The following is a 25,828-nucleotide window of genomic DNA, read 5'->3' on the forward strand; positions in this document are numbered from 1 at the left end:
AGTCAACTTCTACAGAGAACTGGTCTATAAAATCAAGCTCAGGAATTCATATTTAAACACTTAACTGTTTGGCTACCAAAACTGCAAGCAACCAGCCCTTCTGATTTGAAGTTTGCATGAAGCGGGAAAACTGGCATGCCAGGTTATAAGAGCCATGTGTCAATGACATTAACTTTTTTCCTTTTAAATTTTCTGATATTGCTATAAGGTGGTAATCATGGGCAATTCATCCTTATTTAGGAACAGGGGAAAGAAAAATGAAGTTTTCTTTATTAATGGAAAACTGTTGAAAGACTGTCCTCATTGTAGGCATTAGAGTAAGGTCCAGGTCCAGTAAGGAGAATATCAGCAGTGTCTTCTAAATCGATTACTGGAGTGTCTTCATTATGTTTTTTTCCCCTCAGCAATGAGATTGCCATTTATTGTTTTATGATTCTGTCTCATTGGTCTCTGCATTGAAAAGCCATAAATATGCCAGTGCGTCTGTGCAGAGGATCTCCATTAGGGCTTGGGCTAGGACCACCCACTCATTTCTCCTGAGCAAACAAGTAGCTGTCAGATAGCACCTTTTCATTAGCTACCGACCTGGACTGGATGTGAACTGGTGACCAACAGGTGAAAGGTATTTTATATCCCATTATTAATCCTCAGAGCCATCAAGTCCTTCCATTAAAATCTTATGAATAACTTTTTTATCCTTCAAATATGTCTGCTAGCATGCAGTTGTAAACTCATATTTTTTGCTTTGTAAAATTGCCAAAGCGTGTGGTTGTGCATATACAACTGCACACCCTGCTGCTAGAAATTGGGAGGTTTCCAGTGCCTCTCAATGCCTGCAGTTGTATGGGTCAGTACACATAACAGTGAACACACACACAAAATGCCTTCCTGCACCAAGTCAGTATTTTTCAGCTGTTTAAACAATTATTTGGATTTTCTTTAAAAGTTAGATTTTTATTTGCTTATGCCATGTGTTTTATTTAACACTGAACACATACGCTGGGGAAGGGACAATGGCAGGGATTGCTGTCTTAATCTAACTACACAGTGTGTACGTTCTGTTATGGTAGTTAAGGTGTACATTGGAGAGTTGAAAAAAGTTGATAAAAGCTAAATTTTAATTGTGAAATAGCCTGATTGTGTCAAGTGATTGGATTTCATATCATTTGACAGAAAAATAAGGTGTATTAAATCTGTGCTGAGGTATTGACATTTGAGCAGCAGGCAGATAGCACCAAGAGGACATTTTAGATGTTGCGATGCAAGGTTCCTCAGAATGCCATTCTGCAAGAACATGCTTTCATTCTTTTTTTAAAAAATTTTGACAAATGTGACTATATGAAAATGATGGCCAACATGAACAAATGTAGCTGTGCCAATCATTTCTAGTCAGATCATTTTATATCTTGGGTGATAAATGTAAGATTTTTCTCCCTGTTATCAATTAATGAGTATTTGAGCCTGTTAATAGCACAGTCATTTCTTTGATGCTATGTGTGCTGGCACCTGTCATCATTATGTACTCCAGGTCTCCTGACTGGCCTGAACTTGAGTGCAATATGCCATTTGGAAAGTGCCGAAAAGAGTACAGTAGTTGTGTATTTTTGGTGATCCCAGTAAATGAAAATTAATCATGTTTGACAAATGTTTGTGGCCTTATAGTCATAGTTCTGTAGGCAGAAGCTATATATTTTGTGACTGTATCCAATGAACTGTCCTTTTATGTTCTAGAAATAGACACAGAGTGCAACCAGATAAAAAAAAAAGCAATGATGCAAAATCTGTAGATGTTAATTCTGTCAGTTTTAGTGATACATATGCTTGGTGCCTGTCATTTTGAAGCCTCAAGGCTGGACTTACATATGTAATGGTAACTTTTGCCAGACTAAAAATGCCAACCTTGGAGTTAAATGTGCAAAATTTAGTGTTTAATTATCAACCTCCCTTCCTTCCTCCCCAATTACTTTAATTTTAATAATTATTTTATACTGACCCAAATTTATGTTATGTTTTCAGTTGGAGATTATTTTCTTCTTCACTTTTTGTTTTCAACTGTGGTCGTATGCTATTTAAAAAAAAGAAATTGCATTTAATCTATGGATGTGTCTTTACTGCACTAGTAGATGAGGAAAAACCAATCTGGGCTACATGTCATGGGTTGGTTTTGTTTGGGTTTTTTGTTTGTTGGTTAGTTGGGGTTTTTTTGGTTGGTTGGTTTTTTACAAAAAAAAAAAAAACAGAGATGAGAGGCACTGCAGTATAAGATGGTGTACTCTATCATGTAGTTGCACTATTTGGTTGACAGGAACCTTGTGCCATGTGGATATGGTTTTAAGGTATATGGGTTTACCAAAGAAAGTTTACTAGATAATAAGGCTAAACTCTTAACCTCCAATGAACATTCATTTTGTGAAACTGGAATATTGTAAATGATAAGCCTTCTTGTATCTCTGCCAGGATGTTGTCTTGGAAATATTGCCTCTATGTTGATTTTGATGGAACCTGGTCTTGATACAGTTCTTGGTGTGCTGCACAACTTCGTTCTCTCTCTTTATTTTATTGTCTCTAAGGCCCTTGAGGGAAATACTGAGAATCTGGAGCAGCTGTAATCATGAACAGACCTCGTTATTATTCCTATGTTAACTTGTGGGATAGTGCAGGATGTATGCAATGTCTATTTCCAGACCACAAAATACGAGAAAGCCTGTATGCTTATACCTGTGAAATAACACTCAAGGCAACCTTGAGAGGTGAAGACCACAATGCCTTTCTTCCACACTGGTTAAGCTTTAACGGTTCTTTTTTCTGGAGGCCTTCTATTTTATAACACAAACCGCAGCAACTAATTTCATGGAGATAGGGATAAGCAGGTCACAGGGATCTTACTGAATAGTTGATGCTGATTTGTGTTTGAGTATCAGTCTAGGCTAATCCAATATTGCTGTTTTCTTCATGAAAAGAATGATGACCACTAATGGATCTGCTCTGGCACTTGTATACCATAATGCATTGGTGATTTCAGTGATAAGAAAATCTGTGTTTTAGAACATGTCTGTTCTTTTTACCATAATTTCTGTTGGTTTTTTTTCTGATCATTTTGTCATACCATTGACCATTGTCTTTAAAAATTACCTTTTCTATTTCAGTTATGTTTTATGGTTGACAGAACTGATTTCTGATGAAATCGTACTTCCACATTAAAATCAGAAATGTTTTATATTTATATACCTTTGTTTGTGGTGACTTCGGTGTTGGCTGTGTATATAGTGTTGTTTATGACACGAGGAAATGGAATGAAGCTGCGTTAAGGGTAGTTCAGGTTGGACATTAGGAGAAGGTTCTTCACTGAGAGGGTGGTCGGTCACTGGAACAGGCTCCACAGGGAAGTGGTCATGGCACCAAGCCTGTCAGAGCTGAAGGAGCGTCTGGACGACGCTCTTAGACATATGATTTAGTTTTAGGTAGTCCTGTGAGGACCAGGGAGTTGGACTCAGTGATCCTTATGGGCTCCTTCCAACTTGAGATATTCTATGATTCTATGATTTCATAGAACCAAAACATGTTTTTTTTCCTTTCCCCCCTCCCCCCCTCTTGTTTTTTTAAGAGCATAACTAAAGGTCCCTCCTACCTTCCCTTCTGATTTTAGCTTGGGTCTGTGTAATGCTCGTCCTGATGCCTGTCCAGAAAAGTAGCATGGAGCTTGATATTCACTCAAAGCCCTTTACAATATTTTTTGCAAAGCATTTCTACCCCTTTCTTACTTCTTGGACATTGACAATGTTGGATACTTTTCTTCCTCAGTCTGGAGATCTGCAGCATAAAGTAGCTGACCACAAAACTTACTGTAACACTTAAACATTCATATTTACTTAGGTTAAGTCTAGCGATAATAGTAGTTGTTTTTCTCTAGTGCCTGGAATTTGGAAATTGTAACTGTACATGATCACTCCATGGTGACACACTGTTAAAATAATTTTCCCCTCCTCTTTTCTTTTTGAAGGGACGCAAGAGTGAGGCAGAAAAGTACTTCGTGAAGGCTATTCAGCTGGATCCTACCAAAGGAAACTGCTACATGCATTATGGTACGTTTCAGATAGATAGGGTTTCCACACGTATTCCAGGATTGCTGTTAATCTCTCAGAGTGATTAAGGATTTGAAAAGTGCTACTGGCAAAATACCTTCTTTAAAGCGAAAGAAACTAATCTACCACGTATAACTTCGTCTCCATTTCAATTTGTTAATCACTGCAGAGGGAGAGGTGAAGATTTTCATATTTTGCATAGCTTTTCTCCTGTGAGGGGAATTTCAGTATTGCTGCCTCTCTGGGAAAGGAAAAAGGTGACTATTGCCATATGTCAAAGTTTCATGGCCTGGAATATTATTATTAACAGTTTTGGCCTAACTTCGCTGGCTGCCGGTGGGTGGGCAACTAAAAGTTATACTTTAGTGTGCGTGAGTTCTGTATAGCGAAGTGTCTGCTTTTTGTTGGAGACTTACGGACCTTACATCTACCTCCTTCCCAGCATCTTCATGGCTTGAAGTTGATAAGTATTACAAAAGGTTTTGACAAGTTGGCTATACCTTTGTCATACTAAGCCATGCATGTTCTTAAAGCACAGAGTTAATTTGAAGGTATCTTTATAACTTCAGATTGTTTTTGCTAGATGTGCAAAAAATATTTCCAGATGTGATTAGTCCCAAGCAACCAAAAATATTTAACTTTATGGACTAATTCTTACTGTATTTTAAAGCTGATAATAGACAAATCTAAAAATGCAAGCTATGTAGTCCCAATTGGAAAATATAGAAAGAAGTAATAAATTTCATCTTAGTTAAGGAAGAAGGTAGGAAACCACAGGCGTACTATATTTATCTTTGTATATTGTTTTAATTTCCTTTTCTGATTCTAACTGGTAAATGTAAAATAAATGAAAATGAGTAGCCAAAAGGGAAAATTAATCTCACATAATAACCATGGTTTTACTTTGTGTGATTTCTTTGTCTGAATTGCTCACACATTGTATTTCTATTTGGTCTTATGCAGTGTAAAGTTCTGTATGTTAGGGTCCCAGAATTGATGCATACATTGTTACTTAGAACATGCATGGTATTTGAATGAATGTAGCCCAGTGTTGTGTTATTTCGTGTTATGAGTCATTGCAGTTAGTGACCTTCTATTTATGCCTGTACAGGTAAATCTGATAGGGGTATTTGTGCACATAAGCTGCATTATTTCAGTTGGATCTAGGTATTGATATCTCAAGATAATGAGGAAAAGTTGCAGCAGATGATTGTTTCTTGAAATCCTAGTCAGGCCCCTTCCAGCCTTTGTTATTAAGAAATCTATCCTTAGTTATTAGGAAATCTATTTGCATGCAAATTCAAAAGTGGATCTCAACAATCCATCCTGGCAGTTACGATTGTGTATATTTTATTGCAGGTCTAGACTTTTTTCTTTTTCTCTCCAATTACTTCATCAACTTGCTTGTCTTTTCCTGTGATATTCCCTCTGTGTCATTTTCAAGTGCCTTATAAACTAAAAGCAAGGTTATTTATATCATCATTCATCTCTGATGTACTGACTTTTTCATTACCAGATTACAATATTTAAATGGTGTATTGTTTCCTAATGAAGATTCTTCCCTAAAAACTTTAGCAAATTTTTCCTTTATTGTATCACAGGTACAAAAAGTGGTTTCTGTGTCCTTGTGCAGAGGTCATTATTGCAACATAAGCAAGATCCTGTTCTGCACTTTAGGAGTGAAGGGTAAAATTTAGTCAGTGTTTGGAATACCAGCATAGTAAAATGTGATACTGAAGGGCTGTAGGCACAAGAAAGTTCTCTGTACCAGTCACTAGGTCTCTGTCACAGAGTATTTTATACACAGAGAGCTCTACTGAATGCAGGTGAAACCTTTTCTTTTGTTTGTATAACTTCTGATCACCAATTTCAGTGATGTTACTCCATGTTTAAATCAAAGTAGCTATGAGGAAGATATGGTTTAGTTCTGCTTGGCTAATGTGTCTATGTAGTACAGGTGATCTCAAAACCTTGACACTTCGGGCACAGGACTTTGTAAAATTTGAAATAAATTATCCTTGCCTCTCTTTCTCTCTTTGTCTCTTCCCTTTCTTTTCTTTTCCCCTTTCTTTCCCTTTTCCCTTGCAGCTATTTCTTGTTTTGATCAGGAATATGTACTGTATGTTACCAGGGACATTCCAAATACTACACAGGAATCCCTAGTGAACACTTAATCTCTACTTCTCATTAATTTGTTTTAGCACCTTGTCACAGGTACAGTCCATATCCTATATGCCAAGTGTTAAACTATGGGGAAATACCAGCCGTATTTTGCATGTAAATCTTAGAGATTACTTTTTTTTATAAGCATGAAGATGTTGGAACAGAGAATAAAATAATTGTTATCAGCCCTAAAAAACTACATACCTCATGGAACAGCCAAATGAAAAGACTGGTCAGTTGGGACACAACAGTGTGTTGATGGAGTACCATGAATAAATGGACTGAAGATTTTCTTCCAAGTGCACATGCATGCATACACTTATAATTTGTCCTCCCAGGATGTGCAAATGTTCTTTTTGACTTCTAACCTTTTGGACTTTTTTTGGAGCTATCAGGAAAAATTGTAGATATTCTGTATCTTCGAAGAGGCTTACATTTGTATTATAATGTGCTTTAATTCAGGCCTGAAGCCAAAGCTATTCTTAGATGATGTGATTTGGTGCAGGAGTCAGCTGATTTGATTTGAAAAGTTTCATGGTTGCTTCCTGGGGTAATACCACGACAGCACATTTCTCTGATCAAGCTAGTGTTATAATTAGTTTTGTGTAGGTAATATCCTAGCTTTGGATTTCAGTGGATTTAGATATAAGGAAGTATTTCTCAAACTCGTTATGCTTGGAGATGTCTGAAGGGAGAACTAATGGAGAAGCTGAAAAGATATAAATCTCTGCACACTGCAGACATGATGTCGCTTCATTGGACATAAGGGGAAGTGACCTTTGCTCTAGTGATCAGCGAGGGTGGCAGTCCCCTTTCAGGCTGAAATGCAATCAGCTGCTCACCTGTCCACATTTTCCCCTTTTTTTTCCCCTTTTGCTTTCTCATATGCCAGTTATCTGATCATCTGAACTTTGTGCAGAGCCATTGTCTTTCTTACAAATATGCAGTCTTGATGGGTGGTGTGATACACGCTGCTCAGGTACACTGTACACCACCAGAAACACTTAACAGATGAAAGAAGGAAATTGCATATGAATCAGGAAGAAGAAAAAATGACAAAGAGTACAGAAGCACCAATGAAAATCTTACTTTTGGCACAACCTACATGTTTCTAAACTAAAACACTGGAGGAGATTATTTCAGATACTAGATTTGAATACTCCTATAAAGTTTGAGGCTTTTAATTGGATCTCTTTAATATGCATTTTTTAAAGAAGATTTAAAGTGAACAGTTTTTCATTAAACTGAGTTGAACTTAATAGATGCTTATTTATTTTTGAATTTCCATCTTCTTTTTCTCTGGGAAAGTTTTCTTCAAAATATCCTCCCCACATCTACCATGTTATTGGCTCTCATGCATCCCACTTTGAACATTTAACTCAAGTATGCCATTTTGGACCTCGGTGGATTCTGTCATCAACAGATCGATGACATAACTGAAATAGTCTCCACTGACCATAGAGGAGACTCTTTCTAACCTAGGTGCCTCAATTAAATGGTTATGGTCAGGTGGGATGAATCCAACTATCAATCTGAGAAACCACAGAGAGATACCTATGAACTAACTAATTCCAAAAGAATTTTCTTATAAATATTTTAAGAACATGTTGGCATCTAAAGAATCAGTAAGTCAAATTTGTTAACAAGTGTACCAAACAGAAATCTTCAGCCAGGTCAGACCAGTGACATTATGGCCCAGACATTATTTAGTTTTAGATACAGTGTTGACTACCCACAAAGGAAATACAGATCTCCCATTTCTGTCTGCGCTAAGCCTATCTCGGGAGAAGTTGAAGAAAGATTCTGTATAAAATTTGTCAATGCAGAGATATGAGTTTAATTTCAAACAGTGAAATACTTAAGTGCTTGTCCATTTGAAAAGAAACAAAAATAAATTCTTCAGTATCTTTTCATTGAGATGGCTAGTAGGATGCAGTGTAGTTAAGGAGTCGGAAGTTGTCGAAGGCTTTCTGTACTAACTTTCACTTAAATAAGCAAACAAACAAAAAACCCCATAAAGCTACAGTGAAATTTAAGTTGTGCAAACATTTTACCTCCAAAACTGTCTTATTTGCTTTATAATTTGCTGTTTTAAATAAATAAATAAATAAAAAAACCCAAACAAAACCACCAAAACACCACTAAAGCAGGTTTCATTTTACTTATTTACTAAAAATTGTTTTTGCCACCATGCCTCTTAAAGTGTGTAAAGTGGCCTCTCTCCAATATAATGAAAATGGAATGGGGAAAAAAGAGAGAGAGAGGAGGAGTGAGCTTTCAAGATAAATGTGTATACAGAAGTCCCTCCTCCCTTACACTTGTAATGGCTTAATTGGAATGGGAAAGTCTAGAACCCAACAGGATGTTCAAATTAATTCTGTTTTATTAATCACCATTGAGACCTCCTTTTAAAATAGCTTCCTTTGAATAATACATTGTTTCTAATAACTCTAAATTGTTTAATGATTCCTTTTTCATTATAATAATGGATTATTCTCATTAGATTAATTATGCATTCGCTTAATTAGGCAATTCACATTGATCATCTGCCTTTTTCAGTGCATTCCCAGTTACAGATATAAAACAAAATTAAAAACATGCTGTCAGATTAGGTAAAACTGAAATATATTAGCTATACTGTCATTGTTTCCAAACAATCTAACTTTTTTTTACATCTTCTTCCACTTTTGAATTTGTGATAACTTAGGAGTTGTTTTTATAGATTTTCTCAAATTTATCTGAGTTTTTTTACACAAGTTTAACTTGTTAACTGCTGTTTTTATTTTTTTCACTTTCATCCTAAGTCTTTCTCATCACTGTTTCAGCACAGAAATTTTAGCCCTTTTTGATGCCTAAATTTTCACCTGAGTCTGTGAGCACTTTGTTTCTCTCTTGCCTCCGGAGATGACTGCTTTACCACTCTGAACTCCCAGCCTGAAAGTGGATTGGAACTGCTGTGATTTAACCTTCAAAATAAATTTCATTGAAATATGGTAGCAGTGGATTTTCAAGCACCATTTTTTTCAGTCCTTAAGTCATACACTTACATGTGTTAGTGAGTGTGAAAATTTACATATGTTTACAGATGTGCATTCACTTTTCTTTTTGATGTGATGTATTTGTAGTCATAGAATCATAGAATACCAGTGTGGAAGGGACGTCAAGGATCATCTGGTCCAACCTTTCTTGGCAAAAGCTCCCCCTAGACAAAAGCACAGTATAGACAAGATGGCCCAGCACCCCATCCAGCCGAATCCTGAAAGTGTCCCATGTTGGGGAGATTATTCTAGTGGCCGATTGTTCTCATTGTGAAAAATTGTCTTGTGTCCAATTGGAATCTCCCCAGGAATAACTTGCACCCATTACTCCTCTTCTTTTCCATGTGATTCCTTGCAAAAAGGGAGTCTCCATCTTCTTTGTAGCCACCTTTGAAGTACTGGAACATGGTGATGAGATCTCCCTTAAGCCTTCTTTTCTCAAGGCTTTTCTCTCAGCCTTTCCTCGTGTGGCAGGCTTCCCAGTCTTTTGATCACCCTGGTGGCCCTCCTCTGGACCTTCTCCAGACTGTCCACCTCTTTGTTATAGCAGGGACCAAAACTAAACACAGTATTCCATGTGTGGCCTGACAAGTGCTGAGTAGAGTGGGATAATGACATCTTTATCTGTGCTGGTGATGCCCTTGTTGATGCACCCCAGCATCCTCTTGGCTTGCTTTGCCACTGCAGCACACTGTTGACACATATTAAGCTTGTTGTCCACCAGGACCCCCCCCCAGGTCCCTTTCCACAGAGCTGCTCTCCAGCCAGGTGGATCCCAGTCTGTTCTTCATTCCTGGATTATGTTTTCCCAAGTGCAAGACCTTACACCTGTCCTTGTTGAACTTCATAAGGTTCTTGTTAGCCCGCTCTTCCAGCCTATCCAGGTCTTCCTGCAGGGTGGATCTCCCTTCCAAAGTGTCTGCTTCCCCACTCAGCTTCGTATCATCCGCAGACTTCATCAGGGTGCACTTGATCCCATCATCCAGATCACTTATGAAGATTTTTAACAGCATTGAGCCCAGTATCGATCCCTGGGGGACCCCACTTAGGTTGCCAGTTCGAAAAAGAGCTATTTACCACCACCGTCGGGGTGCAGCCTGTCAGCCAGTTCCCCACCCACCGCACAGACCACTTCTCTAGAACATAACGCAGTTATGGTTTCTCTAAGAGGAGGCTATGGGGAAACCCTTGGAGAAATCCAGGTAGACAGTGCCCATTGCTTGCCCCACATCAACTGAGCAGGTTACTTTGTCATAGAAAGTGATCAGGTTTGTCAAGCGCAATTTGCCCTTGGTGAATCCATGCTGGCTTTTCCCAATCACGTGCTTCATTTGACTTGTGATAGGCCCCAGGAGGATCCATTCCATAACTTTCCCAGGGACTGAAGTAAGACTGATGGGCCTATAATTTCCTGGATCCTCCTTTAAGCCCTTCCTGTAGATGGGGGTGACATTACCCTTCTTCCAGTCTTCTGGGACATCCCCCAATCTCCATGACTTCTCAAAGATTATGGAGAGTGGCCTCGCAATGACATCAGCCAGCTCTCTTAACACCCCTGTGTAGATATTGTCAGGGCCCATCCATTTGTAGGGGTCAAGCTCCTGTAATAGTTCACACACCAACTCTTCATTCACTGACAGTGGGTCTGTGTTTGCATTGACCTGGATTTTTGTTCCCAAGGCCTGGGGCCCAACAGTGCTAGTAAAGACAGAGGTGAAGAAAGACTTGAGTACCTCTGCCTTTTCAGTGTTGTTGGTGACTCATTCACCTCTCCTGTTTGATGGTGGGCCAGTATTATCCTTCTGCCTCTGCTTGTTGTCTACGTACCTGAAGAACCTTTTCTTCTAGTTTTTGACATCCCTGGCCAATTTCAATTAGAGCTGAGCTTTTGCTTTTCTAACTTAATTTCTGCATCCCCTGGCAATGCCATTATGTTTCTCAAAGGGTATTCTTCCGCTTTTCCATCTCTGGTACACTTCTCTCTGGTTTTGAGCAGACTCAGAAGCTTGCAATTAAGTCAAGGGGGTCTCTTGCTCTACCTACTTCCCCTACCTTTAAAGGGGATGAACAGCTTTTGTGATTCCAGGAGAGCATTCTTGAAAAACTCCCAGCACTTTCTAGCTCCTTTATCCTCCATGGAAGCCTCCCATGGAATCCTTCCCAACTGAGCTCTAAGTGAGCTGAAGCTTGCTCTTCTGAAATCTAAAACCTTCAGCATGCTTAGTAGGATCCCAAACTCCACAATACTGTGGTCACTGCAGCCAAGGCTGTCACTAACGGAGATATTACAAAGCAGGTTTTCTTGGTTTGTGAGTAGCAATTCCAGCAGTGCCTCATTCCTGGTTGGCACATCTGACATTTGTATGAGGAAGCAGTCCTGTACATATTCCAGGAACTTAATGGATGACGTGAGCTGCTGTATTGTTCTTCCTACAAATGTCCGGGTAATTGAAGTCACCCTTATGAACCAGGTTCTGTTGACCCAAAGCTTGCTTAAGTGACCCAAATATTGCTTCATTGGCCTTATCGTCTTGGTTTGGAGGTTGGTAGCAGATGCCTACTGTAAGATTCCTCTTGGAGATGTCCCCTCTGATCTTGACCCAGAGGCATTCGATAGGGCTTCCACAGTCGCCATAGTTGACTTCCATACATTCAAAGTTCTCCTTAACTTAGAGCGCAACTCCTCCACCTCTTCTTCCCTGTCTGACTTTATGAAACAGCCTGTAGCCATCCATCATGATCCTCCAGTCATGTGGGGGATCTGTGTAGTCACATTGTTCACAGTGCTGGAGCTTCGTGTCTTTGTTCTTCATTGCCTGAAGAGCAGCCTCGGAAAGCTTTTTTTTTCCTCCTATATATTTAAGGAAAAGACCTTCTGAAAAAAACAGTGTAATAATGAAAAGTAAAATGGTAAATTTGTATTGATAAGAAAGAGAAATATCAACCATGACCTACTAATGAAGTCTTACTCATTTCTTCAAGAGAGTTTTATGCCTGTGGAAGAAATGTCACCCCAGTCCATAGGAAGGTCAGTTTTTATCTCTGTTAATGAAATTAATAAAACTGATTTCACAATCCCTATTTCCAGTGAATGAGTGACATTTCTGACTGACAGGTTAACTAAATGAAGTATATGCTGAATGGTAAATAAACCAGAGTGCATAGATCTGCTCCATTGGGAAACCAGATGTTACATGGTGATTATGTATTGAGAAATTAAATTCCTTGATGAGATGGGGTCAAAGCCAAGCAGATGTAGTATGTCTATCCCTAAGTCACTTTGCCAGCTTTCCCAATATGCGCTCATGAAACTTTCAGCAAATGAAAGGGTTTTTTGCCATTTTAAATCTTTTGGAAATCTTACCATTAAATATATAATGATTTTGTAGGGGAACTATAAAACAAGTTTATGATACTCAAATAACACATGTGCATAGAACATATGCGCTCTTTGGAGGAAGGGAGTCTCTGTTTGGAGCATACAGTGACATCAAATTAAGACCCTGACTTTGGACTACGGATTATACATCCTTCTACAATATGAATGAGTGTAATTCCAGGAAGACAGGATTCCTAGACCCAAAACAGGAAGACAGATGTAAATGACTCGCAGAAAGACTTCTTTAAACTTGCGACCTTTCTACTCCCAGAACTCTCTCCTATAACTTTGATTTGAGAAAATCTTCAGTTAGTATTAACACAGTATTTCTTACTTCCAAACTGAAACCAAATAAGAACATACCAGAAACTGAGCTATTCAGACGAATATACCAATTTGAAATTTTGTTTGTGGTTTTCTTGGCAGCTGTGAATGATGAGTGTGCAAAGGCATATGTACATAAATTGTCAAGTCCTTTTTGTTGCTTTTTAGGCTGTTGCTATCACACAACATTAAAAGAAGATTATTACAAACCACTATAATTACTATTTATTCCAAACTCCCTTTAGAACCAATCACTTAAGTGGAATGCAGTTGAGTATTTCCAAACAAGCTAGGTCACTGACCCTAAACGCTATGGAATTTCCATGTTTCTGGCTTGTCCCTTGAGTTTATCCTTAAATCTAATCATTCTGACATCCCAAATACATGGTTGACTCTGCTTCCTCAGCACAATATACTAGACTGCTTGAGAGATGTGGTATAGAAATTGCAGATCAGAGACAGGGCTAGAAATGTGGCTTTATGTTTCTTTCATGTTGCCAAAATTTGGGGTTTCTGCAGGAACTGAAAAAGCCTGTGGCATGAACAGCCATAGAGACCTCTTTGTTAGTGTTCATATGTTTTGACCTATGAGTGCCATCTCATTATGAGGATTGTTGAAGAGATAGCATGGAGCTGCTACAAAAGTGCAACTGGATAGTTCTTTCCCATCCAAATTTCCCTTTTCCAAACCTTATACATCACCAGGTGTCTGGGCAATGACATAGGGTCCAGAATCTTCCTTAGTGTTTGTAAAACATTAGATCCTCTGTGTTATATCTTTTCATAATTCATCTTTTGTTTTAGTGAGAGCTTACAGTGATCCAGATGTGGTCACAAGTTCAGTCATCAAGTCCCAAAGGCTTGCGATTTAATTTTTTCTCTCTTATCTCTGGTCATGCTCTGGATGACATCCAATGGTATATTTAGCACAATTGCAACAGATCAGTTTTTCAGACAAAGAAAAAGGTTAATAAAAAAGATTTTTCCAAGCCAATGCATATATTGATGTTGCAGCACCCACTGGCTTGTGTAGTCTTTCTATATATTTTATTTGCATGCAATAATCTTCTTCATGGGAACCAATTGAGGGAATAAACTCCCCAAAAGCCCTTACGGTGAGAAAGCCAGAGAGTAGCTTTAGATAAAGATGGTATGGGATATAAGGAGCAGCAAAACAAACTGGAATGCTGCTACCATCTAGGTGATCTTGATGTAAGTTCTCTTTGCTTTCCCTGTCTCATCCTACATATTCAGCAAGAAGTTGTCTAAACAGGCCTGTGAAGCAGGATCTTCAAGGAAACATTCCCTTGCTCTGGGAACTGCTCATTCACAGCCAATGAATCTGTTTTGAAACTCTTAAAGGAAATAGTTACATTAAGTCATGTCTGTTGATTTGGCATCTTGCAACATCGATTCATCACCTGAAAAGCTTTGGAATCGACTCGGAGACAAGGTCTCTGCTCTCATTTCTTCCACAGAATATCACTGAAATTTTCCATTCATAAATCTCTGGTTGCATCTGCTCTTTTGCTCTGCATTGCCACAGCAGAGTTGAAGTTGATGGTCAGTGGTGGTTCTGCTCATGCCAGTGAGAATATAGTTCAATTCTCAAGACATGATCTTGTAGCCTTGCTGTGTGCTTCAGAGACAGGCACAGTGCATTGGGGCAGGCAGAACCTGATCCCTGTTACGTTTCTGTTGAAACATGAAATGCTTTGAAAGCACCCACTTTCAGCTTCAAATCCTCAATGTTGAATGTGCTGAAAGAAATAGTGAAGTTTATAATAAACAGATTTGACAGTTGAGTCTATGGTCCTGATATATCCACTTTTCATATTAGCATAGTTGTTTAAGTTGCTGCCATGGAAGGAGAAGACTCTTTTGAAGAGGATAAGGTGCAGAAGACTTGGTGACAAACGTATATTAAAAGAAGCAAATGGTAACTATTCCCTATTATGGTGGGATTAGAAGTTTTTTCCTTCTTATGCAGAAGGTAGTTTACTCAGTTTTGCTTGGATTACTAAAGATATCAGGACAGAAGTGTAAGTAATTGAAGTTTGAGTAAGTGCAGAACCAAGAGCATTCTGAGAACTTTCAAAGTGATTCTTTTTAAAAGCAGCAGCAGTAGCAAGATGAGCTATTTCAGAGACCTACTCTGTTCTGGTACAAAGTACCTTTGAACGTTTGCCAGTGAGCAAAAGGGAGAGAACATTTCAATTAAAGAAAAAATGGTGCAACTTGCACTTTTATCTAGTAAAATAAAAGCTCATAGTGCCTGTAGGGAATAGTTGAGCCCATTCTAGAGGAAGGCACTAATGCCTTTGTGCTCTGAACATAAGAGATGGTTACACACAGGCATATCCCAACCAATTAATACCTTTCATATTACAAGAAAGCAGCGGAACTACGAATTCAGATGTATGGCTTTTAAACTGGTGTTGGTGCATGTCTTAAAAAAATGCTTTACAAATGTTCATGATCATTTTAGAGAGGTAATTACACAGGATAGAGAGCTGTATGCTTTCATCTCTGTGCATGAATATTTGTTAAAAATTTTGACAGAAGATGAAAATAAGTTGGTTTTTTTCAACTCCTGGGAACTGGAATTTTTTGTTGTTGTTTAAATTACATATATACTTTTATCTTCTTTTTCACTAGATTGCATATGTTTCCTCTTTTTCTTTTTTTTGTCAAATGTAGACTCAAAAACACTGTTGACATTTTGCAAGAAAAAATAAGTTTGTACTGTAGGTACAGTATTCTTCAGCTTTCATTCTGAAGAACGTTCTTTCTGATGCTTAGATAGTTTAGGGAAAAATGACTAAGGATAGTGAAGTATTGAATCAGTTCTCTGCTGTTAAAGCTCTTTAAGAACTCTTGGCTACACATTTACACTCAGGTCTGTGCTGTCTAACAAGAAAGGTAAAAACATCTGTTTAAAAAAGGAATGTTCCAGGCACAGAACAATGTTGTTGAGGATCACACCTGAACCTGGATTGTGGATTTCCCACTCCCATTCTAGAAAAATAGTAATGAGAAATATGCTTTCCTTGAAAAAGGAAAATCTGGGATTCAGAGCTTCTAGAAAGCAGTTTTCTCAAAAGCTGGTTCTGATTCCAAAAAACAATCAGGCTACCATAATTTATGTTGTTGGCAAGAGTTGGAGTCGTGACACCTGCAATAAGAAAGCTCTGTATGTGATATTGGGCAGTGTCTCATAAATCATGCAGGTTGCCAGCTACCTGTCAGGGGAGAAAATCCTGCATGTAAATTTAGACCCACAGAAGTGGTTGCTGGATCGAGGGGCTTGTGGATCAGACCTTCCGATCCACCTTCAACACCTTGCCAATATTGTGCCCTGCTAGTGCTCTTCTCTTGGGAAAACACATCTTTATGGCTTTGACAGGAAAAGTTCAGCAGTCTGCTTTTTAATGAAGAAAGTGCAGCATAAACTTCCAATCCAGTTCATACATGTATGAATTTAGTATATCATATTAAAAGGAATAGTGACTAATGTTTTCAAAATGGGGTATCTTTACTTAGGTGCTTTAAATTAAATTTAGATGTGTGAATAAAATTAGTCTGCCTTTCAGGAGAACTTGGCAAATAATTCTCAACTGAAAGTTTCCACCTTGTACTAGGTCTGGCTGGGATAGTTAACTTTCTTCGTAGCAGCCTGGATGATGCTGTGTTTTGGATTTGTGGCTAAAACTGCTTTGATAACAAACCAATGTTTTGGCTGTTGCTACACAGTGCTTGAAGGGTGTCAAGGCTTTCTCTTCTTCCCATTCTGCCCCCTCAGTGAGTAAACTGGCGATGGGCAGGTGACTGGGAGGGGCCACGGCTTGGACAGCTGACCCAAGCTGGCCAAAGGGATATGCCAGACCATATAACAGCAATAAAAGCTGGCGTAGAGAAAGAAGAGGGGGTTTGCCTTCGGAGGTGGCCTTTGTTTGGAGACTGGCTGGGCATCAGTCTACACGTGAGAAGTGGTGAGCGATTTCCTTCACTTCTCTGGTTTTGGTGTTTGGGCTTTTTTCTTTTCTTTCCTTCATCTATTAAACTGTCTTTATCTTGACCCATAAGTTTTCTTGCTGTTGTTCTTCCTGTTTTCTCCCCTCACCCTGCTGGGGTAGGGGGGAGTGAGCAGCTGCGTGAGTGCTTGGATGCTGGTGGGGAACAACCCACCACACACCTGTACACTCAGGTATTGATTTTTCCACTAGATTGAGAAGGTAGCAGTGAATTATATTTATAGCCCATCCAATTAAGGAAATGCTTAATCAGCAGCCTCTGATTAAATCACCCCTACTCAGGCAATGAGTAAGGCAGTTATGGGGTGTTGCCCTTTCCTTTTTGCAGTCAGTATTCTGTAAGAATTTGGATGTAAAGGATGCTACAGTTGGTTTTAGGAGGGTGGTCTGTATCATCTGCTACCTACCCACTTCAGCATGAGTTATTGCCACTGTTATTACCACCTCCAGTACTGGGGAGAGACTTGTTTATGGTAATGCACAGTACTAGAATTTTCTTTTCAGAAGAACTGAAATTTTTACTCATACTTGGCTGGCGTCATGCAATACTTCCAATTGTTTTAGTTAACTTTGGTAATCCTGTAATAAAGATAATCCTTTAATATGTTATATAAAATAATAATCCTATTATAGAGACACTTTTTAGAAACCTAACAGTAAATGGAGAGCAAATTCTGATTTTAGCACTGTAAAACATTAATTTAGAGTTGGTACTGGCATTTTTGATGTGTCCGTGTAGACTATTGGAATCTATGCAGCCAAAGTCCTAGAAAATTAATAAAAACAAGCTTTAAACTAAAGCATCTAGCAGTGCACTTGCTTTTCAGTAAATATATATAATGTCATCCTCTTCTAAATTGGACTTATTATAAAATTTCTACATCTTCAGTATATGTTGATCTTATGGACCTCTTAAAGAGCTAAGAATTAACCTAGTGTGTTGCTTAAGAGCACCAGTAAACCATTAGTAATGGTTTCAAATGGTTTCCAATAATGTTATATTTTTAGAAATTACATGGATGTAATGAATCTAAAGTCAAGAAATGTGTTGATTATGTCACATGAAGTAGAACATATCCGTTACATTTTATTACATTGGGGTAGTTATAAAAATACATATAATAACATCTCTGTTGAGCTTCAGTGTTAAACATTTCATACAGAAAACTAGAAGTGTGTTTCTAAAGATCTGTCTTTTAAAACCCTTAGGTAATTTTTATTGAAGACAATAACGAGAGGGGTTTTTTCCTCCTTATTTAAGGACAAAAATTAATGATCAGGTGACATTATTTTTAAATTCTAAGCTGCTAAATATTTTTCCTAAATTAAGTATATAATTTGTTTGAGAATGATCTTGAATGTTCACTATGTCTTGAAATCTAAAAAGTTATGTTCTCTTTCTTCCCCTTGGCTGGACGTATGAATAGTATATCCAGTTACTAGTGTCTCATTCTGCTAATCCAGTGCTTTCATTATCAAAAGAACCTTAGTGTTAACATTGCAAGGCTGGTTTGCTTTAGCATGGACCTAAGTATTAGGGGTACTGTTTTAGTTCATTTCTGGAAGACAATTGTAATACTAGTTGGTCAAGCTTCTTTTGAAGATTTGTCTTTAAAGACAATAGGAATTCAGCGCAAATCAAGAGATATGAACTGCCTGTTGTAGTTGGTTTACTTGTCTGAGAATTTTCAGATTCATATCTGAGTTTTTCCTGCTGTATATAAGGCATGCTCTGATATGGTACGCAAAAGAAAAAAAGGAAAAAAAAAAAAAAGCAAACTTGTAGATTTTGTCAACTTTTTTTTTCCCTTCATAAGAGACTTCCAATAATGGCTCAAGCGATGGTTTCTAATTCTGCAGACAAATTAATTTCTTGTGATCCAAACTGTTCTTCAACTATGTTTTCTTTTTATGTTTTTCTCTCTTTTTATTTTTTTACTTACTGTTCTATATGAGAAAGTTTCTTTGGAAATCATCTGTTTCTGGACACAATGAACACAAAGCATCATAATGCATGAAAGGCACATATTGGAATGTGGATGTAACTAAAGCAAGCAAACCTTATGCTATTAACACAGAAAGGCACCTGAATATTTTTACCAGATTTTTGCAGATCTGAATAACTAAGATATAGGTGACTGACTGAGTTAATAATATTCCATCTCCTGCTAAGTTGAAATGTATCCACAGAGAAAGCAAAAAGCTAGGAAAGCTGTCTTTCATCACTTTTTGTATTGAGATAATTCTCTCTGCAAACGTGCTTATTGTACCAAAGCATCACTGGATTCAGTATGCCCCTACAGACCCTGCTAACTCTGGTTAAGTAAGTGGATTTTCCACATAAGCATATAGCGAGTATGTAAGTAACAGGGAATGTATGAGGAAAGAAAGTAAGAAAAAAAAGAAAATCCCTCTCTATGAGAGGAAGTCATTTGCTCATGGCATATTGTTCCTGAAAAGGCTTGTGGCCAGTGATGGCTTGGTGGACTTTTGGTTGAGTGCTCTTACTTTACAGAGATAAAAAAAAGAAGGATGGGATGCTGGAATGTATAATCACCATACTTTAAGATAGCTTTTCCAAATAAAAAGTTACGTAGACACAGAGTCTAGACAGCTGGAACCCTTTGAAAAGTCCTTGATCCAAAAATAACACATTTTACAAATTAGGTGTGAAAAAATCATTAAAAGGAACAGAAATAAAGTGGTTTGAGTACCTTCCAAAATGCTTTTTTCCCCCCACTTCTTCAAAGGAAAACTCATTTTTATAGAGTTCTACTAGTTGTTATGTCTTTTGTTTTGAAACTACTGTACTTCAGTTAAAGTTTGGTTAATGCTAAATTATTCATTCTTTTCAGTTTTGACTTGGTTTAGTGATTATGACAATGTCATTTGTAAAAATTCAGTAACTTGATTTTAGCCATCTTCGCTTTTTTTACGTGAAAGGTAAATATCATGTAGGAAACTTGTAAAAAGCTACTTGTCATGATTCTCTTAGTGTTACTGAAGTATGTGATAAAATACCAGTTCATCAAGGTATACATATATGTAATAATTTTAAAGCAAAGTATCATTTATAACTCTAAAGCTGAAGAAATGTGTTTGTGTGTATATATATAAATTAATATTTTTATGTGATTTTGAGATATGCTTTTAAAATGGGAATATATTTCATTTGTAGATGCTGTTTTATTTTATTTCATTTTGTTTTAAGGAAGTGAAGATAAGTGTATATGCAGAAGGGCAAGCTCTTAAATGGCAGGCTTCTCGAGGATTGGGAGTATTGTTTCTTGATGGCTCATTTTTACTGTATCAGTCTTAATATTCATAAATATGTTCTGAAAATATTGCAGTTAGTTATTACATATTTATCACATTTTTTCTATATTTGCTACATTTTAAAGATATTGGAATATAGAACGCATCAACAAATGACTAAACATTGAATCTGAAACATCTGATTTCTTGATTCCTTTTTTTTCTTTTAATTCCTTTTCCTAACTATATTGTCTGAAGTATTATCCATCAGTTGTTTTCTGTGGGCTCACATTCATGCACTCCATTGCAGGTCAGTTCCTCCTAGAAGAATCCCGCCTGATAGAGGCAGCTGAGATGGCAAAAAAAGCAGCTGAACTTGATCATACAGAATTTGATGTTGTTTTCAATGCAGCCCATATGCTCAGGTTAGTGCTTGTACATATGCTTACTTGATTGTCCTCCCCTCTTTTGGAGGAAGAAATTTTTTACAGCCTTTACTTACACAGGGTTCTTTTTAAAGCCCAGCAACTCCTTTGAATAATTTAATATTGCTAACAAGATAAAAAGAATTGGAGTGAAACTGTTGCAGGATTTAGCACTTTCTATTTCTAATTTTCTTTGTGTTATCTTGCAATTTCTTACCTTTAAAACTTTTGTTGTTCACAAGCAGGTAATCCTTTTTGCTTGCATACAAGAACAAGTGTTTCTTTTGTGAAGAACCTTCTGCAGGATTTTCTTTCACCTCACTTAGGATGCATAGCAACTGAAAATAAGAGACCATATTTCTGATCAGGATGTAACTAGAGAATATTGAAAATAGCGCATTTTATGTTCATATCAGTAGGGAACGCTACGATAATTAGAAATCTAAATATTCCCAGGCTAATGATGACTTTAAGACTCATAGGAGCACTTAATGATATTATCAGAATCTGTGATTTAAAATGTAGTCTTATATTTAATTCTGTTTTCCTATCTGAATAGAATAAAAGTTTAGACTTCTTTTTTTACTTTTAAAGCTGTCAGACCTGGATATTCACTAACATTAAGCTTCTGCCTGAACATTATCATTAAACTCACATTACTGTAATAGGTATCCTCCATGCTTATTTCTAGGATAACTATCTAATTATTGTCTATTGTCCGCTTAACAGCTATGAGGATACTTGATTTCATTTAGATTACATCTATGCTTAGAAAATACATGAAAAAGGAAATAAAAAATATACTTAATTAGCACAAAATAGTTACTGAGATAATTTCTCTGATGAAGATATCTCACTTGGCTGTTTATACTTTTAACATTTAGAATACAAAATAAAGGGAAAAGAAAATGGTACTAAAGAGAAGGTAGAATCAGCTTCAGCCAAGTGACCTGTGTTTCAGAATGAAGGTTTCTATACCAAGATTTTGAAATAAGCCCCAGAAATGCCCTTTGAGAAATAACTTTCACTGCTTGTAGATTAGAAAGGAAACCAAAACAAATGGTTCATTGGTAAACAATAGTTTGACCTGCCATAGGTGTATGAGCTATTTTAAGGATCCTTCCCTCTGATTATTTTCTGAACGCTATCTCTCAAGAGAGAATTCAGTAATTTGCAACATTTAGGTTAATGAAACAGATTCTCAGACAGAAGTATAGCAAGTTAGGCATGAAAGCTGAATCCAGAGGGGTATGGAGTATGTCAGACTCCCGATTTCAGTGAATGTGTTATGGAAGATGGTTTAATGATGTGATTTTTTGTGGGTATTTCAATGTGGTGGTGTAGATCAATACTATTTTGGGAATAGGTTTAATAAATCTCTTACTTTCTCTACAAGCATTGAATGAAGCATCCCAGGTCTTGAAGGCACATGTCTTTACATCAGGATATGAGTATTTTTTCACTCTCAGGGTAAGAGCTATGCTGCTGTACTGTACATCAGCCATGGTTACCCTACTTGATTTGGTTGGGAGTGGACACTTTTTGGGAGGTTTTGACCAGCACTGACCTCAGTGATTCTAAACTGCATTCTCTATTTTAGCTGTAAGCAAAACCCAAAAAACTTAAAAAAAAAAGAAAAGAAAAGAAAACCCACCAAAACACTTGAAAACAACAACAACAACAAAAAAAGGCCTGTGGTTTAGTTTAGCTAGTTTTCAACTGTGCTCCTTTGGGACACCCAGTTGGTCTAATTTTTCACTTAAATACTCAGCTTTCTTTGTGGAAGATTGTAATATCTTCCTAATATGCTCTGGGAGTCTAAAGTGGTCTGGAGGTTTTAGCAAGAGTCAGGGTGGCAAAGTTAAATTCAGTCCTGCCAAGTATTTGCTTAAAACTTCGTGTGTTATGATCTGACTGATTTTTGCTAAAAGGTTATGATTCTGTTGTTTGCCTTTGTTCACTGCTTTACTTAGCAATTTCTTCAATGTATTGCTTACATAACAGCTGTTGGACGAGGGCAATGTATATTCATACATTAGGACACAGCAGCTAGAAATCCATCATGACTCTGTGGGACTTCACAAGAAGCTGATTTTCAGGATATTTAGAATGATGAGAGCTGAGGTGATTCCAAGAGGAAAGCAGATACCAAGAATCAAAGGAGGAAGGAAAGAAGGGAGCACTCAGAGTGGCATAGAGTGACACAGCTAGAAACCGTGGATGCTAAAGACAGTTATAAATGAAAGGCTGAAATTATTAAGTATAATAGTTTCATATAGCTGACCAACTGCTCTTTAGGTACCATAGAGAGCTATAAAAACTGACTGGAGAGTGAGTACAAATTTTGAATGGACTGCACAGCTGCGAGCTAGAAAATACGTTATAGAAATTCACAGGGCATGAAAGTCAATTGACTGTTGTGAGTGAGAAGGGATAAATTTTAAAGATATATTGTGGAGTAAGAGACAGAAATTGATATTAACGTGGATGATGCAAGGTGTCCAAAATGACTGGGAGGTAATAACAGCAACTTCGATTTTTGTGTAAATTCTAATATTTCTTTTCAGAGCAAATATTCTATCCAGTGATGTACTGTTGAATTAGAAAGGAATCATCTTTCCCTCCTGTCATACTCCTGTTTCTACCACTAGCCCAAGGAGTGTCACAAGATTGTGAAACATGTAGACATTTCTTCAGAATTGCAGGCAAATTCTTTCAAATTTGGGTTACAGCTGCTTCAGATAGAAAACAATCACAACGTTGCCTCCAAGCCCAATTTATTTTTCTAATCTAGTGCTAAAATATTTTCCATTTTTTTAATCCCTTTACTCTCTGAGAAAAATGTTTAAATTAAAATGCAACAAAAATAAAAACAAGTTTTGAAAATTTTGAACTGGAATGCTACAGGTTAATTTTTTTTTTCTTAAATTTGCAACAGAATTGTTAACTGTGTCCAAACACAGCAGCTGTATTTATAGATAGCCTGTTCTCAGTTTAGCAGTCACAAGAAAGATTCTGCTCTTTCTGTCAGGTATTCCAACACTGTTTACTTCCTCTCTTTGTGACTAAATCTGAAGTCAAGGAAAAACCCCTGAGTTAGTTCTGTTTGCATTATTGAGAGACCTCCCTGTTCCTAATTACATAAACAAAGTTATTAATTTTTTGCCTAGATGACTTCTGTAGGATCCTGATAATGCAATGCCAGATGAATCAAGTCATCTGTAGTGGGGGTGAGATGTGGGATGAACGTAATTAATTTCTTTGCAACAGTCTAGTAACTTTTAACTTGCATAGTGCTTGCCTGTAAAATTTATATTCTCAACAAATTTGTTTTCCAGACAGCTTCATTCAAGGATCATGTAGATGTTTGGGTGATTCTTCTTAAAACAGTAACTAGTCGTGTATTTTTCTTTTGTAGTGTTTGCTATGCTCTTGCTTAAAGCCTCAGTTTGAAGCCTTTCTTCAAAGCTAGGTACATTTTAATGGTATGTAGTGAAGTATATATTTATAATGCCATATAGCGGCTGTAGGTTCAGTAACTGAGTCATGTATTAACAGTGCTAAGTTTCACTTTGTAGTTGTATACTGAGGTGAGCTGCCATGACATAGGTTTCCTGTGATCTAGGGGATGATTACTTTGAGAATGAGGAACGGCAGTGTAGTGACGCCATCGTACTATTTAGAAACAGGAAACAAGCTTCATGTTGTCTCCAAATGAAAGCAAGCATTGGTGCTGTTTGTCTCCTAAAGCAATACTTCTTTCCAGTGATCAATGTAGAGATTCAAAATGAATGCAAGCCGAATATAACTGGGTGTCAGGAGAACCTAAGAGTGATGTGTTGTCAAGCACATTTATGAGGTGTCACTGGCAGTCAGCTGGAACAAAATACAGGCAACTGGTAGGTCTGGAGGCTCAGGTTAAGAGATAGGAGAGAATAAAAAGAGGAGACATTTTTGTCCCTTAAAATAAGATTGAATGCTAGGTGTTAATGGGGGAAATCAGATGTGTTTTCAAGGTCAGTCCTCATGAAAAGATTTAGGATAGAGGTTGAAGTATAGCTTGTAACTATGAAAAGGACTCTGTCTTCCAAACTTCTCTTTGCTTCCTTTCCTTCCTTTCTGTTTTATTATCAACACTTTATCTAATGTTTTACTCTAATGTGAATTATGTTTCCTTTAGTAATGTCCTTCCATTGTTTGACATTGATCCAGAGCCCTTTACTGCTCAGTGGCGTAGGGTTACTGCAATTTCCTACCTCTGTGCCTTTAATTTTTCTCAAGGGAAGGCCATTCCAGGGCTTAACGTAATGAATTTCTAGTTTAGATTTCCAGTGAAAACAGGAACCAGAATTCTGCTGTATCTTAACTAAAGGAACTGTTGCTGAATGCCCTAGAAATGGAACTGGCATTTTCCTGACTAGTGTGGTGTGCGTTCATTTCTATAAACCATTTTTAATGGAGAACTATAAATTCAAACTGATTTCAACTTAGGAATTAATGATCCACGTTTCAAGATGTACCTGTGGGAGAAAAGCAAGCCATGTATTTCCACTGGGCTAAAAGGAGACAGGGTTTTAATTTGTTCCACGTTCATATGCCAACAACACTTTTTGGAGGCAAAGTCTGTATCCTGGGTGAGGCACCTTGTTTATTGTACTGAATTTCACCACATTCATAAATGCTTTGTTTCCTGACAGTTTTGTGCAAACAGGAAAAAAAACCCAAAACTCTGTGACATGTTTCATTTTATGTGCCTTATAGTAAATTCTGAAATTCGGAAGTATGAGATTATTTTTTTTCCAGTTATTTCAAGTGCTACTAATGCCCAGCAGGAGTGATTCAGAAGCAGGTTAAATGAATATTTTTAGACATTCAATCGTTTCTAACCACTGCAACCACTGAGTCGATGATACATGTGCAAAGTAATTTAAAACAGTTAACAGGTATAAACCAGGTTCTACTTGGCAAATTGTTAGTCAGGAAGTGGTTTCAACTTGCATGTGAATTATGTGAGAAACTTCAAAGGGATTATTCTTCCTCCCTTTCTTCTCCCAAGACCAATAAATGTCAAAATGTGTTGATTTGGATTAATTGCCTTTCATGTATTATCTGGCTAATGTTTAAAATT

General features: G+C 37.4%; 1 protein-coding gene across 2 annotated transcripts in view; it reads left to right on the top strand.

Annotated features, from left to right (window-relative positions):
- TMTC2 (transmembrane O-mannosyltransferase targeting cadherins 2) overlaps nucleotides 1–25,828 on the top strand; it is a 262,796-nt gene that overhangs the window by 212,471 nt on the left and 24,497 nt on the right. For both annotated transcript variants that reach the window (XM_054813137.1, XM_054813138.1), the window contains exons 9-10: nucleotides 4,001–4,082; nucleotides 20,586–20,700. In XM_054813137.1, the coding sequence (XP_054669112.1) occupies nucleotides 4,001–4,082; nucleotides 20,586–20,700 (197 nt within the window). The remainder of the gene's footprint in view (nucleotides 1–4,000; nucleotides 4,083–20,585; nucleotides 20,701–25,828) is intronic.

This window comes from Grus americana, chromosome 1 (assembly GCF_028858705.1).
Source record: "Grus americana isolate bGruAme1 chromosome 1, bGruAme1.mat, whole genome shotgun sequence".
Classification (NCBI taxonomy): domain Eukaryota; kingdom Metazoa; phylum Chordata; class Aves; order Gruiformes; family Gruidae; genus Grus; species Grus americana.